General features: G+C 44.8%; 1 protein-coding gene across 1 annotated transcript in view; it reads left to right on the top strand.

Annotated features, from left to right (window-relative positions):
• LOC130109763 (A disintegrin and metalloproteinase with thrombospondin motifs 2-like) overlaps positions 1–14,377 on the top strand; it is a 151,816-nt gene that overhangs the window by 127,316 nt on the left and 10,123 nt on the right. Inside the window, exons 9-15 of the mRNA XM_056276749.1 lie at positions 1,831–1,963; positions 5,407–5,520; positions 6,794–6,939; positions 7,944–8,119; positions 10,487–10,620; positions 11,385–11,508; positions 12,260–12,423. Of these exons, the coding sequence (XP_056132724.1) occupies positions 1,831–1,963; positions 5,407–5,520; positions 6,794–6,939; positions 7,944–8,119; positions 10,487–10,620; positions 11,385–11,508; positions 12,260–12,423 (991 nt within the window). The remainder of the gene's footprint in view (positions 1–1,830; positions 1,964–5,406; positions 5,521–6,793; positions 6,940–7,943; positions 8,120–10,486; positions 10,621–11,384; positions 11,509–12,259; positions 12,424–14,377) is intronic.

Genomic DNA, 14,377 nt, shown 5'->3' with positions numbered 1-14,377 from the left:
AGGAAAATGCAGATGTCTGGTAGAGTTAACGATACTGCTCAAAAAAATAAAGGGAACACCTAAAAACACAATATAGACCTCGATGAATGAAATATTTCAGCTGAAAATCTTTATTTATTAGACAGAGGAATGTGTTTAGAGCAAAATAACCTAAGAATGATCAATGGAAATCAAAATCATTAGCCCATTAAGGTCTGGATTCAGAATCATACTCAAAATCAAAGTGGAAAATGAGAACATAGGCTGATCCAACTTCTGTGGAAATTCTTCAAGACGATTCAAAATGAGGCTCAGTAGTGTGTGTGGCCTCCACGTGCCTGTATGCACTCCCTACAATGTCTGGGCATGCTCCTGATGAGACGACGGATGGTCTCCTGAGGGATCTCCTCCCAGACCTGGATCAGGGCATCGGTCAACTCCTGGACAATCTGTGGTGCGACATCGCGTTGGCGGATGGTACAAGACATGATGTCCCAGAGGTGCTCGATTGGATTCAGGTCTGGGGAATGTGCAGGCCAGTCCATAGCATCAATGCCCTCGACATACAGGAACTGCTGACACACTCTGGCCACATGAGGATGAGCATTGTCATGCATGAGCAGGAACCCAGGGCCCACTGCACCAGCATATGGTCTGACAATGGGTCTGAGGATCTCATCCCGGTACCTAATGGCAGTCATGGTACCTCTGGCTAGCACGTAGAGGTCTGTGCGGCCCTCCAAGGATATGCCTCCCCAGACCATCACTGACCCACCGCCAAACCGGTCATGCTGGAGGATGTTGCAGGCAGCAGAACGTTCTCCACAGCGTCTCCAGACTCTCTCACGTCTGTCACATGTGTTCAGTGTGAACCTGCTCTCATCTGTGAAGAGCACAGGGCGCCAATGGCGAATCTGCCAACCAAGAGGTTCTCTGGCAAAGGTCAATCGGGCTGCACGGTGTTGGGCTGTGAGCACAGGCCCCAATTGTGGACGTCGGGCCCTCATACCATCCTCATGCATTCTGTTTCTCACTGTTTGAGCAGAAACCTGCACATTAGTGGCCTGTTGAAGGTCGTTTTGTAGGGCTCCGGCAGTGCTCCTCCTGTTCCTCCTTGCACAAAGGACCAGATAGCAGTCCTGCTGCGGGGTTGTTGTCCTCCTGCGGCCCCCTCCACGTCTCCTGGTGTACTGGCCTGTCTCCTGGTACCTCCTCCATGCTCTGGACACTGTGCTGGGAGACACATCAAATCTTCTTGCCACAGCACGCATTGATGTGCCATCCTGGATGAGCTGCACTACCTGAGCAACTTCTGTAGGTTGCAGATACCGCCTCATGCCACCTCTAGTGGTGAGGGCACTAGCAAAATGAAAAACTAACCAAAGATCGGCCAGAAAAGATGAGGGCAGGCAAATGGTCTGTGGCCACCACCTGCAAATCCATTCCTTTTATAGGGGTTGTCTTCCCACCAGGTGGAAATTAGACAATTTACCAACAGGTGAAATTGATTCACAAATCAGTGTTGCTTCCTAACTGGACAGGTTGATATCTCAAAAGTGTGATTGACTTGGAGCTACATTGCATTGCTTATGTGTTCCCTTTATTTTTTTGAGCAGTGTATATTGAAACCCTAAGCTGTTTTCCTGTTTTGCTGAAACTCATTGCATTGTCTTATGTCGCTAACACTGCCCACCTGACACTCGCACAGAATAGAATAAATTGAATAAATCAATACCATCCACTTGCCTATAAGGTCATTTATACACACTTTGGCACACAGTAAATGAAGACAGTGAAAACAAGCTGTAAAAAAAAAAAATTTTTGCAAAATCTTGCTGAACCCCTCCTCAGTTCCTATGACTGCCTCCATGATGACCCATTCGACCATAACTGGCCATCGCTGCCTCAACTTCCCGGCCTGCACTACTCCATGAACGAGCAGTGTCGCTTTGACTTCGGTGTGGGCTACACAATGTGCACCGCGGTAGGTAATCCCCGCAGTCTAAGACTCGCTATGCTAACACAGATAGCGTGCACGAACATGTATGAACTCTACTAACACCGGTGCTGATGCTCTGTATTGTGGCCCCTTTGAGGCGACCCGTACAGCATTTGCCACCAGACTTGAAGTTACTTTATCTTTTTGGTTGATATGATTTTTCAGAGTTGGGGTTAACTCACTTTGTATTTCAGTGCCAATGCAAATATTACTTGAAACTAGTGTTTAGTAGCTTTGTACGAGAATAACGTTCTCGGCTGCAATTCGTAAGGATAGATTGGTAATGAGAGCCTCTTTGTGGTGAACTTGAAAGCTCCTCGAGTGAATTGAACCCAGCACTGACATCTATCTCTGCTCCACGCTCTGTCCATATGTAATGAATTGAGAGTCACACATACACAGCTATTCACATCCTTCTGATGTCCTCTGCTTTCCTCTCCCGGCCACTGTGGGGATTGACATCTTGCTTAAAAACAGGTAATTGGTTTTGACAGCTATTTCTCTCTTTTTAAAGTAAAGTTAAACACAACCATTACCTTGATAAGATCGCAGTGCCTTGGCGTAATCTAGTCACCTAAATCTCTGTATGTATCTCCCAAACACACAAATGTAAAATAAGGACACACAATGTCATAGATGCGAAGCACAATTATTTTGTGGCTTTTGTTGTGAATCGAACAGTGGTCGTTTGTAATTGGAAGTAGGCGTCGTATTGACTGCATATTTTCAACTGACCATCTAACTTTACGTGTTATTCAGTCCGCGGTGGTGTAGCGGTCTAAGCATCAGTCCGCGGTGGTGTAGCAGTCTAAACATCGGCTTTGTGTCGATGCTGTTGCCCACTGGGGACCGGGGTTCGCGCCTCGGTCTCGTCAGATCTGACTATGGCCGGACTCGATGACGCAGCAATCATTGGCAACGCTGTCTTCGGGAGGGGGGTGGAGTCGGCTTGTGGTCGTCACATGAATGCATCTCTGTGTGTGTCGGAAAAAGCAGTGGTTCGGCCTGGAGTCGCCTTGTCACGAAAGTGGCGAGGCGTCTCCTTCAAGACTGCCAGCCGGAGAGATGCAGATGCCGAACGCATGCAGTACGAGGGTGGGTGTTTGAATTAAAATAGGGATCGATTGGCCACTAAATTGGGAGAAAAAGGGAAAAATCGGAAATAAATTTAAAAAACAAACAAAAAACTTTACGTTTTATTCGCATCGTATCCCAATTGGACCTTTAACATTGACATTGTTAAATAGATACTTTAGATACCAGTCGGTGGCGCAGTGGTTAGCGCGGTCGCATCACAGCAAGAAGGTCCTGGGTTCAAGCCCCGGGGTAGCCCAACCTTGGGGGGGTTGTCCTCTGTATGGAGTTTGCATGTTCTCCTCATGTCTGTGTGGGTTTCTTCCGGGTGCTCCGGTTTCCTCCCACAGTCCAAAGACACATAGGTCAGGTGAATCAGCCGTACTAAATTGTCCCTAGGTGTGAATGCGTGTGTCGGCCCTGTGATGGACTGGCAGCCTGTCCAGGGTGTCTCCCCGCCTACTGCCCAATGACTGCTGGGATAGGCTGCAGCATCCTGTGACCCTGATTGGGATAAGCAGCTTGGATAATGGATGGATGGATACCAGTCAACAGAGCAAACGTTTGCTCATCTGAATCATGTTTTTAGCTTGCAAACAACCAGAGAAGCAAGCTGATGCATCAGAAACACTTAAAAACTTGCACCAAAGACTGATTTGTCGGAGTATGTTAAAGGCGATTGATACTTCCGTGTCTGTCGACGGCGTTTCCGTGAAATCCTACCTAGAATATGAGGTGGAGCCCCCCCGAATCTATGTAGATGGTACGGCTAAACACAAAACTAATGTCAGTTTGGGAGCGAGCGAATTCAGACACCATACTGAGGTGCTTCGCATCTACAAACAGTGTCATCCACATGCACGACCCATATTTAATGGGAAAAGAGAATGTCCAGAGAGCTCTTCGTGGTTAGATGATCTTCATCTGACCCCAGCCACCTGGCGGGCACTGAGCAGCTTATCTTCTCCTTCTCACCCTCACCGGTGTGGCACGCTGATGGGGAGCTGTTTGCTTGATAGACAAGGGGGCTTGTTGAGGGGGCTTTGCACGCATTGCTAGATTACCCTCTATTCTCTTGTCAAACCCATTCCCCTCAGCTACAAAAGGCGGGCCAGTCAGGAACGCAGGTAAGGCAACCCCACCTCCCCGCAGAAATGTGGCTGCTTCTTCTGTTGGTGTTTTGTTTTTGTTCTGTTTTTTTTATATATATATGTATGTATACCTCCAAATTTGTAATTGTTTGTACTGTTGTTTACTCGATTTTTTGTTTCCCCCTTTTTTTTCTATGTTCTACCCATTGTTCCCATTATGGACATGTGCTCTGCAGGATTCTAAAATGCTCCAATAATTTCTGTCTGTATAAAGAGAGAAACTAGCTGCTTAATGGCAACTGTGATACTTGGGTTGGGTGCAACAGTTGAAATTTTACCATGGCCATTGAGCTTAACTCAGACAATTATATCCCCTCTTCCTCAAAATCTGTGTTAAATCACTTCGCCATTATTTGGCTGAGCAGGAAGGACTTGGCATACAGTCGACTGTAAATGAGTGGAAAAGGGTGGAAAGTTATATATCTTAGCCAATGGGAAAGGAATGTGCCAAAACAGACTGTTTTTCCATGTTTCACTATAGCTTTTAGGATCCTCCAGCCCGATGTCATGATTGGTGCCTACAGTACCTACCACAGTTTGGCAGTTGATGTTGACTGGTCCTCTGACACACAGAGGTCATTCGGGGTCATGGCGGCTGGGGAGGTTTTAAGTAAGGAGGGCACTGCCTGTTAGATATTAGAAAGCAAGTCAGTTTTGGGGTATCCTTTCCAAATGGTTATACTCAGACAAGGAGGTCAGAGTGATTCTCGACCTGTTTCTGGGGACATTGTATGGGGTTTGATAGACTTGCCTTTTGGTTTAGCCTTTTAAACCATTTGCCCTCAACCCTCTGGCCTCCCCGGTGACCTTATCAAACCACAGGCTGTCTCATTTAAGGAGTGTGTCTCTCCTCTCATCCGTTGGTTTAGTTTGCATGACTGGCTATCTGTGTGTTTCTCGGAGTACAGTACAGTGGTGCAGTGATGCAGTGTAGTTGCGTGCAACACAGCGGTGAACCCTGTGAAGAAGTTTGCTGACCACTGCAGCTGTCATTCTTGTTATTGTTGATGATGTTACTTTTGTGGTTATTGTGGTTGTAATATCTTTCTTCTCATAGCTCTCTGTCTGTTTTGGATAGTTTTGTGCGGTGTCATTCCGGCTGTTGTGTGGTGATTTGATTGTATCATTGAAGCTCACCCTATTTCACTGTGTGTGCACCATATAGTTAAAGTGTGTAAGAAGGAATCTATCTGTGTCCCACAGTATCGAACCTTTGACCCATGTAAGCAGCTGTGGTGCAGCCACCCAGACAATCCCTTCTTCTGCAAGACCAAGAAAGGACCGCCCATCGATGGCACTATGTGTGGAAACGGGAAGGTATCCATACTTACATCAGGCTGACATGCACATGTATTTGAATCCCCATGCATCTACTGTAGGCAGGTGTCTCTCTTTCGTAGTCTCCCCCCACAACCTGTGTTAAACTGTCTTCTTCGGCAGTCGAAGAAGGCACGTATCTGTCTTCTTCAGCAGCAGGAGAAAAGGGATATGGGGGGGCATCTGGGTAGCATAGCGGTCTATTCTGTTGCCTACCAACATGGGGATCGCCGGTTCGAATCCCCATGTTACCTCTGGCTTGGTCGGGCATCCCTATAGACACAATTGGCCGTGTCTGAGGATGGGAAGCCGGATGTGGGTATGTGTCCTAGTCGCTGCACTAGCACCTCCTCTGGTCGGTCGGGGTGCTTGTTCGGGGGGGAGGGGTAACTGGGGGGAATAGCGTGATCCTCCCATGCGCTACGTCCTCCTGGTGAAACTCCTCACTGTCAGGTGAAAAGAAGCAGCTGGCACGTGTATCGGAGGAGACTTGGTTGTCTGCAGCCCTCCCCAGATCGGGGGGGGCTGTGACGGGTCAACCCGGAAAAGTGGAGTGATTGGCCGGATACAACTGGGGAGGAAAAGGGGGAACCCCCCCCCCAAAAAAAGAAAAGGGATATGCATATAACATAAAAATAATTAAAATTATAATCTGATATTTAGGATTTTTCATGTACTTGTAAAACGTTGGTTAATAGAAATTGTTAACGCTAGCTAGGCTAACGAGTAAAAAGTATTAACAAATGGCTTTGGAAAAGGTGTGTTTCCCTTCTTTTGAGAGGAGCTGCTAATGATCTCAGTAGCCATCCAACAGTTGAGCTAAGCTAGGCTAGGCGCACCATTCAGAATCAGAATAATGTTTATTGGACATGTAGGTTTGCACACACATGGAATTTGACGTGTTTCGTAACACTACAACACAACAATATTCAGATACATACACAAAGATTGATATATACAGGTGAAATAAGAGGTGATAATGTGCAATGGTGCAGAGAAACCATACCTTCTAACTGACCGTACCTTCCTTTGACGTACCTTCTAACTGCATGCACAGAATAAAAAAGGTGTCCATGATTATGTCAGACTATGTAGTAGGACATAGTAAAAACCCTGGAAACTGAAATATCCCTTTAAATGCCAGTTTGTGAGTGAGTTAGCAGCCAGGTTCATGAGGTGTGTCGCATCTGAAAAGGGTGTGATAGCACACTGCTGATTGGCTGACTGTCCTATAAAAAGAGTAATGGTCCCTGTCTTTCCCATCCAACGGCAGCACTGCTTCAAAGGTCACTGCATCTGGTTGACCTCTGACATCATCAAGCAGGACGGTAACTGGGGCTCCTGGAGTTCATTCGGCCAGTGTTCTCACACCTGTGGTGGAGGAGTGCAGTTTCGTGAACGCAATTGTGACAATCCAAGGTAAGAGCTTTTTTGATTGCGCTGCTAAATGTGCGTGTGCATGTGCGTGTGTGTGTGTGTGATACAATCATGATGATGGTGTGTGATATGCAAGCAAAAGAAAGAAGTGTGTGTGATAGCCAACCTTCAATTTAGATGTAATTTCATTTCCAAAGTTAGCTAAGGTGTTAAAATATTAAAGTAGCTGTGGGTTACTGCGCACACATAGTTGCACAGAGTCATCGAAAAGTCAGCCTCTAATATTAGCTGCAATGTCTATAGTTAGTGCTAGGCGCTAGGAAATTTACACAACATCCATATATATCTGCTTGCCTCTAAAAAAACACCATATTTAAGACTCCAGCTGAGTTTTATCATATTGAACTGCTTGGTAATGTAAAGTATAATATCAAACTTAAGCTCGTTTTCGAATAACACTGTCAAATATTTCAGAACTAATTTTGTGAGAAATTTTAGGTAACAGGTCAATAATTAAGACAACAAAATTGTGTATCACCATAGGACAATATCTGAATTTTGGCATGATACAAAATCATTGAAAAAAGATAAACAGTAATATTGAATTACTGCCCAGCCCTAATGCTAATATCCCTCTGGGTTTTCTGCCTGAGACCAGTATGATCATTTCAAACAGAGATTAACGTTACCACAGTGTGCTTGTAGCTAATTTGCTGCAATTTTTAGATTAATTTTTCTACATTGAATCTGAAAGCAGTTTAACCACTAACCCATGTGTCTTGATGCATGCTCAATAATCCGGGTAAAGAAACCCTAGAAAGCTGAATTCGTTCATCTGGATGCAACATTTAGTGGGAGACACAACAACTGGCAGGGATTAGTCCTTCTGTAGGTCTGGTATGCATAAGACAAAACCAAAACTGTTTAGCCATGTGTCCAGATGAGCTGATTCAGCTTTCTGCGGCACTGATCACTGTATTACAGCTATCTATGTCATATACCACTGAAACATACTGAGTCCCCTACCCAACTGTGTCTGTCCCCAGACCAGCCAACGGAGGTCGCACCTGTGTGGGAGCAACCTACCAGTTTCAGATGTGCAACACCGACGAGTGCGAGGGTATCTACAGCGACACAAGAGAGGAACAGTGCCAGGCCTGGGACGCCCGCTTCGACTTCAACAACAACAAGCACCACTGGCTGCCTTATGAACACCCAGAGAGTGAGTTTATACTACAACGAGAGGAAAAGGGAAGGCGAAACAATAACGCAAGAGGGAGTCCGCAACGCGATGTTTCCCTCGAGGCTCCATTGCGTGTGTGTTACAGTATAATATCTTGGAGGATATGCGTAAGCTGTGTCCTGTTATGGTCATTGACATCTGGCCGTCTTGAGTACGACTGCGAGTTATGACGACGCCCTCCTGAAAAAAAAAGCCGTGTCTTCAAACCTCTCTTTAAAAACGCTTATCTTTGAACTTTGTCCCTCTGTCCACCTGGTCCCTCTGATGTCATTTGAACCTCGGCGGCCTCCCTCCATCCCTCCGACTAGTTGCTATCATTCAGAGCATATGGCCTAATCATCAGTCACAATGGGATAACCATCCTCAAGTTTCTCCACTTAATAGCCTAAAAATGCTTTACATCACTGAGATTTGAGTGTGTGTGTGTGTGGCTGTCAGAGCCATCCTGTCTCTAAGTGGAGGTGTCAGTGCCTCCCTGATATGTATTAAATTATCCTCCAACTAAAGGGCAGCGCTGGAGAGAAGTGCTGAGCTGTCTCCACATCTAATCCGAGGTCACGCCGCGCACACTTCGCAAAGAGGGCCCTGGCTAAATTGTTTTTCTCTGTTCTTATCGTCCCTAAATGCCGTATTTCTCAGCAAGGCTTTCTCCGACTCTCAAATTGCACTCGTGCGTGTGCGTGCGCACGTGAGTGTCAGCGCATGCACGTGTGCACTTGAGTGATTCTGCGTGTGCAAGAGAAAAAAAGCTGTCGAACAGAAAAACATTGCGAGGTGAAATTGAATTCCGTTCGTGGTCTGTCATCTCCTGGCTTCCAGATAGTGCGGGGAGAGCAAGAGAATGTCTGCTCTGAGGGTGAAATTGTAGTATTTGTCAAGAAGCTTGTGACGCACGGTCGTTTTAAGGCCACCGGTTGGGCTCCCTTCAAGTCAATAAATACAGTAGGGCAACATTTTACTGAGTATAGCAATATGAAATATTAGGCTGCCTATGTGTTACATGGTTAAAACCTCTTCCAGCTGGTCAGGGGGATATTTTCAGCCCAGATGCCAGTACCCTCTCCTCTCCTTTAAGCACCCATTTAAGCCCATTACAGTATGTATATATATATGTGTGTGTGTGTGTGTGTGTGTGTGTGTGTGTGTTTGTGTGTGTGTGTGTGATATATGTGACGCTCAGCCCAGTCTTGTCTGCTCTCTTTTAATTGTACAGATCGAGCGGACCATTTATGTTGAGACTTGGTCTGAATATTATTTCCAGTGGGCGTCTGGGTGGCGTGGTAGTCTATTCCGTTGCCTACCAACACAGAGATTGGCAGTTCAAATCCCCATGTTACCTCCAGCTTGGTCGGGTGTCCTTACAGACACAATTGGCCGTGTCTGCGGGTGGGAAGCCGGATGGGGGTGTGTCCTGGTCGCTGCACTAGCTCCTCCTCTGGTTGGTTGGGGCGCAGGTTCGGGGACGGGGAACTGGGGGGAATAGCGTGATCCTCCCACGCGCTACGTTCCCCTGGCGAAACTCCTCACTGTCAGGTGAAAAGAAGCAGCTGGTGACTTGGAGGAGGCATGTGGTAGTCTGCAGCCCTCCCCGGATCGGCAGAGGGGGTGGAGCAGCAACCGGGAGGACTTGGAAGAGTGTGGGTAATTGGCCAAGTACAATTTGGGAGAAAAATCCACAACAAAAATAAATAAATACATTTCCAAAAACGGGTTCTGTCCAGCCACTGCTTACCACTTTGGATGATTAGAAATTTAAAAAAGAAAGAAAGAAAGAAAACCCAAATAAAAAAAGTTGTACTTGTATTGGAATAGCAGTTTTACTCTGACAGCAGGAAATTCTAACTTTCACACTGTGCATTCTCGGTTCAGTCTAAAGAGCTTTTTTTTTCGCCCCATATTTTGATTTTACTACATTTAACAACCTGGTAATTACTGTCAAAGCACCCAGGGACAAGCTCGCTAGATCCAGCTAATTTGAAACTTGAAGGAAAGCCTTCTGGCCTGCATGATCTGTATAGTGCCAGGATTCCTCCTTGGAGGCCCAAGGTTCTAGTATGAGTCACATATAATCTGATAATCTGATACTATGAATCATAGCACCACGCTAAATAAAGAATTACTCATTCACACTGTGCCAGGGACGTGGCGGGGATTTTTTGATAGTTGGCATTTAAGGTTCTGTCAAGGTACTAAGCAGGTGCTCAAAAGGGATAAAAAGCATGATATTTTAAGAATGTAACCAGTTTTGTATGTGTGTGTGTGTGTGTGTGTGTGTGTGTGTGTGTGTGTGTGTGTGTGTGTGTGTGTGTGTGTGTGTGTGTGTGTGTGTGCGTGTGTATTTCTCAGCTAATAAACGTTGCCAGCTACACTGCCGGTCCAAGGAGACGCGAGATGTGGTGTATATGAAGAAGATGGTCCTTGATGGCACACGCTGCTCATACAAGGACCCCTACAGCATGTGCGTGCGTGGCGAGTGTGAGGTGAGTGTGTGTGTGTGTGTATGTATGTGTGTGTGTGTGTGTATGTATGTGTGTGTGTGTGTGTGTGGGCTATGTGTAATCACTACCTTAATGCTGACATCTGTTGTTCAGCAGCGTAAATTACTGAAACAACAGCACATCAAAATTGACAAGACCAGCACATTCAAACAAAAAGGTAGAGGATAGCCAGCATGTATGCTGACATTTGATATTTTTGAATGCCTTGAGTAGATATTGGTTTATTGTGATCGCCCCGAACATGGTTCTCTGTGAACTGCAAACTCGAGCAAAGTCTTTGGGAAGCAGGGCCCTCGAAAATCAACAAGAACACTAAGCCGGCCCTGTTCCTGTTCTTTTGAGAGCTCACGAGTCGTTTCTTTTGTTTTAATCACTACCACTCAGCAAGCCCTGCTGATATTTACTAGTCTTATCGTGCCCCAGAAAGGCCAAAATACCACACTTGGCACCTTTAGGGTTTGTGTGTGTTGTTAAGTTAATGCATTCATCTTTTCTGCTTGTGTGAATGTAAATGCTGTCTCTGTGTGTGTCTTACATCCACAATAAGAGAGGGCAGAACCATTAGTTTGCATGTTTTTACATGCAGGCTTGTGTGTGTGTGTGTGTGTGTGTGTGTGTGTGTGTGTGTGTGTGTGTGTGTGTGTGTGTGTGTCTGTGTGTGTGTGTGTGTGTCTGTGTGTGTGTGCGCGCACGCAGGTTCCAGTGTGTCTCTGATTATCTTAAAATGTGCTTGTCTCTATCAACAGAAAGTAGGCTGTGATGGAGTACTTGGCTCCTCCAAGCAGGAGGACAAGTGTGGTGTATGTGATGGAGACAACTCCAGCTGTAAAACCTTCAAAGACACCATCACCCGCATCGCCAAAAAGCAAGGTATACACAAACTCATACAATTACGTGGCTTCACCCAAGTCTAGAGCGTACTTTTCATTTCGTTTTATCCATACCACAGATGTCTTTAATGTTAGTAAAAAAAAAATTTAAAAAAATAGTTGGCCTGTGTCCTTTCCATGTAATTTGAACCGGACCAAATATATAGTTATTCTTGGCTAAATGTCTCCCTCTAGAGGAGAACTGGTGATGATCCGTCTGAATTTGAGTAAGATTACCACAAAATGTTTCCATGTGAAGGAATGACGTCAATAAAGGATATTCTCTAACTCTTAACATCAGGAAAGATTTAAAGTCACTTTCACTATTATATTTCCCAGAGTCAGATGTTTGTTCTGGATGAAATTACTTATGATTGAACTCAGCATGCAGGGATCGGTACCTTAGATCCTAAATCTGAGCTTTTCATTGGATTATTAGAAGTGTTTAGCCAGGAAACTTTAAAATGAGTTTTTCGTGATGTTGGGATTACAGACTGAATGCCTCTCTTGTTTCAGGCTTCCTCAAACTTCTTGAAATTCCCAGAGGGGCAAGACACTTACTCATCCAAGAGCTGAAAGCAACTTCACACATTTTAGGTATGTATGTATGTAATGTGTGTGTGTGTGTGTGTGTGTGTGTGTGTGTGTGTGTGTGTGCGCGGTGTGTGCGCATGTGTGTGTATGCATGTTTACACACATATTTCTCCAAGACTAACCTGAGTATGCTATATGTGTTTCTCTTCAATTTCCAGTGGTGAAGAACACCGCATCAGGACTGATCTTCTTGAATGGGGGAAATGAATTCCCAGAATCCCGTTCGGTGATAGAAACGGGTGCCGAGTGGGAGTATGAGAATGAAAATGAAAAAGAGACACTTCAGACAATTGGTCCCCTCAGACATGGAGTTCTTATCATGGTACAGAGCCACACATAAACACAAAGAAATGAGATACACAAGTATATTTCATGTCAACAGAAATAATTTAAATATATATATATATATCCATCCATCCATCCATCTATTTTCCAAAGCACTTATCCTGCTCTCAGGGTCACGGGGATGCTAGAGCCTATCCCAGCAGTCATTGGGCAACAGGCGGGAAAACACCCTGGACAGGCCGTCAGACTATCGCACAGGACTGACATACACACACACACCCACACACATTCATACCTAGGGACAATTTAGTATGGCCGATTCACCTGACCTACATGTCTTTGGACTGTGGGAGGAAACCGGAGCCCCCGGAGGAAACCCACGCAGACACGGGGAGAACATGCAAACTCCACACAGGACGGGGACGTCCCTTAAGGTTGGACTACCCCAGGGCTCGAACCCAGGACCTTCTTGTTGTGAGGCGACCACACTAACCACTGCGCCACCGTGCTGCCATATATATATATATATATATATATATATATATATATATATATATATATATAGCGGGGTTTTTTTTATCTTGAAAAATATCCCAGTGAGCATATACTATAAGAGACTTTCATGTTTATCATCCAGCGAAACCATCTTTAATGAAGCAGCCCCCACCCCCATACCAGGAAGCCTTACAAACATGTGGATATAATTTCAGACTTAAGTACAATCCACCATCAATTAGTGACAGCCAGCAAAAAAAAAAAACGCAGCAGAAGGCGGAAGATCACCTGGTTTAATCCTCCCTACAGCGACACTGTGGCCTCTAATATTGGAAAACAATTTTACAAGCTTTTGGATGAGCGCTTTACCCCAGACCACCAATTGAGAAAAATATTCAACAGGAACACTGTCAAAATGAGCTACAGCTGCATGCCAAATGTTCAGCAGGTTTTTCATCCCATAACACAAGCATCATGGCCAAGGCACATACCCCCTCACCGCAACCAAACACCTCCAACTGCAAATGCCGTGTTAAGACATCGTGTCCTCTAAAAGGAAAATGCCAGATAGAGGGAGTCATCTACCAGGCATCGGTGACAAGAGAAGACAATTGCAATGTGGACACTTACGTGGGATTAACAGAGGGCCCTTTTAAAATTAGGTTTAATGCCCATAAGAGTAACTTCAGAAATGAGCATGCAAAAAATGCAACAGCCTTAAGCCGCCACATTTGGTCATTGGTAGACAAGAGTATCAGTTATTCTGTCTCATGGAAAATCCTTGCAAAGAGTAGTGCATATTCAGTTAGAGGTAAAAGATGTAACCTGTGCTTGGCAGAAAAGTATTTTATTATTTGCAAACCTGATATGTCCACCTTGAATAGTAGAAACAAATTGGCCACCAGCTGTAGACACCGAAAAAAATATCTCCTTTGTAACTACAAGTAAAATGTCTTTATTATTCTCTTTCCCCCCCCATTAGATGATACACATGACATTTATTAGATTTTTTTTCCTTCCAACTGTGCCCCAACACCACCTCACTATATGATTTACATAAATTGTCTTGCTATATTTTAAATGTACGCTATTTCAGCAGTGCCCTGGTCCTTTAAATGCTTTTTCAGAACAGGCCCCAGTCCCTTACCCCATTGGTTGTAATGTTTTCTACCCCACCATTGGTTGCTGTGCATCATAACTACCTACCCCATTGGTTGTTGTAGTTTAAATGTTTTCTCCTCTGATCGGTTGCTGTCCACCGAAATTAGGGCCGTGATGCTGGGCAACCTAAACTGTGTGTTCTTTGTTGAACCACATTAGCAGCTGATGAGTGCACGACGCACGAAACAGGCTTGTACTGCTATGTAATAAAACTTTTCTCCCTGCATCTGTATTGATATATATATATATATATATATATATATATATATATATATATATATATATATATATATATATATATATATATATATATATATATATATATATATATATAT

The sequence above is a fragment of the Lampris incognitus genome, chromosome 1 (assembly GCF_029633865.1).
Source record: "Lampris incognitus isolate fLamInc1 chromosome 1, fLamInc1.hap2, whole genome shotgun sequence".
In the NCBI taxonomy this organism is placed as follows: Eukaryota; Metazoa; Chordata; class Actinopteri; order Lampriformes; family Lampridae; genus Lampris; species Lampris incognitus.
The sequence above is the reverse complement of the archived record's forward strand: the minus strand, read 5'-3'. Positions and strand labels throughout refer to the sequence as shown.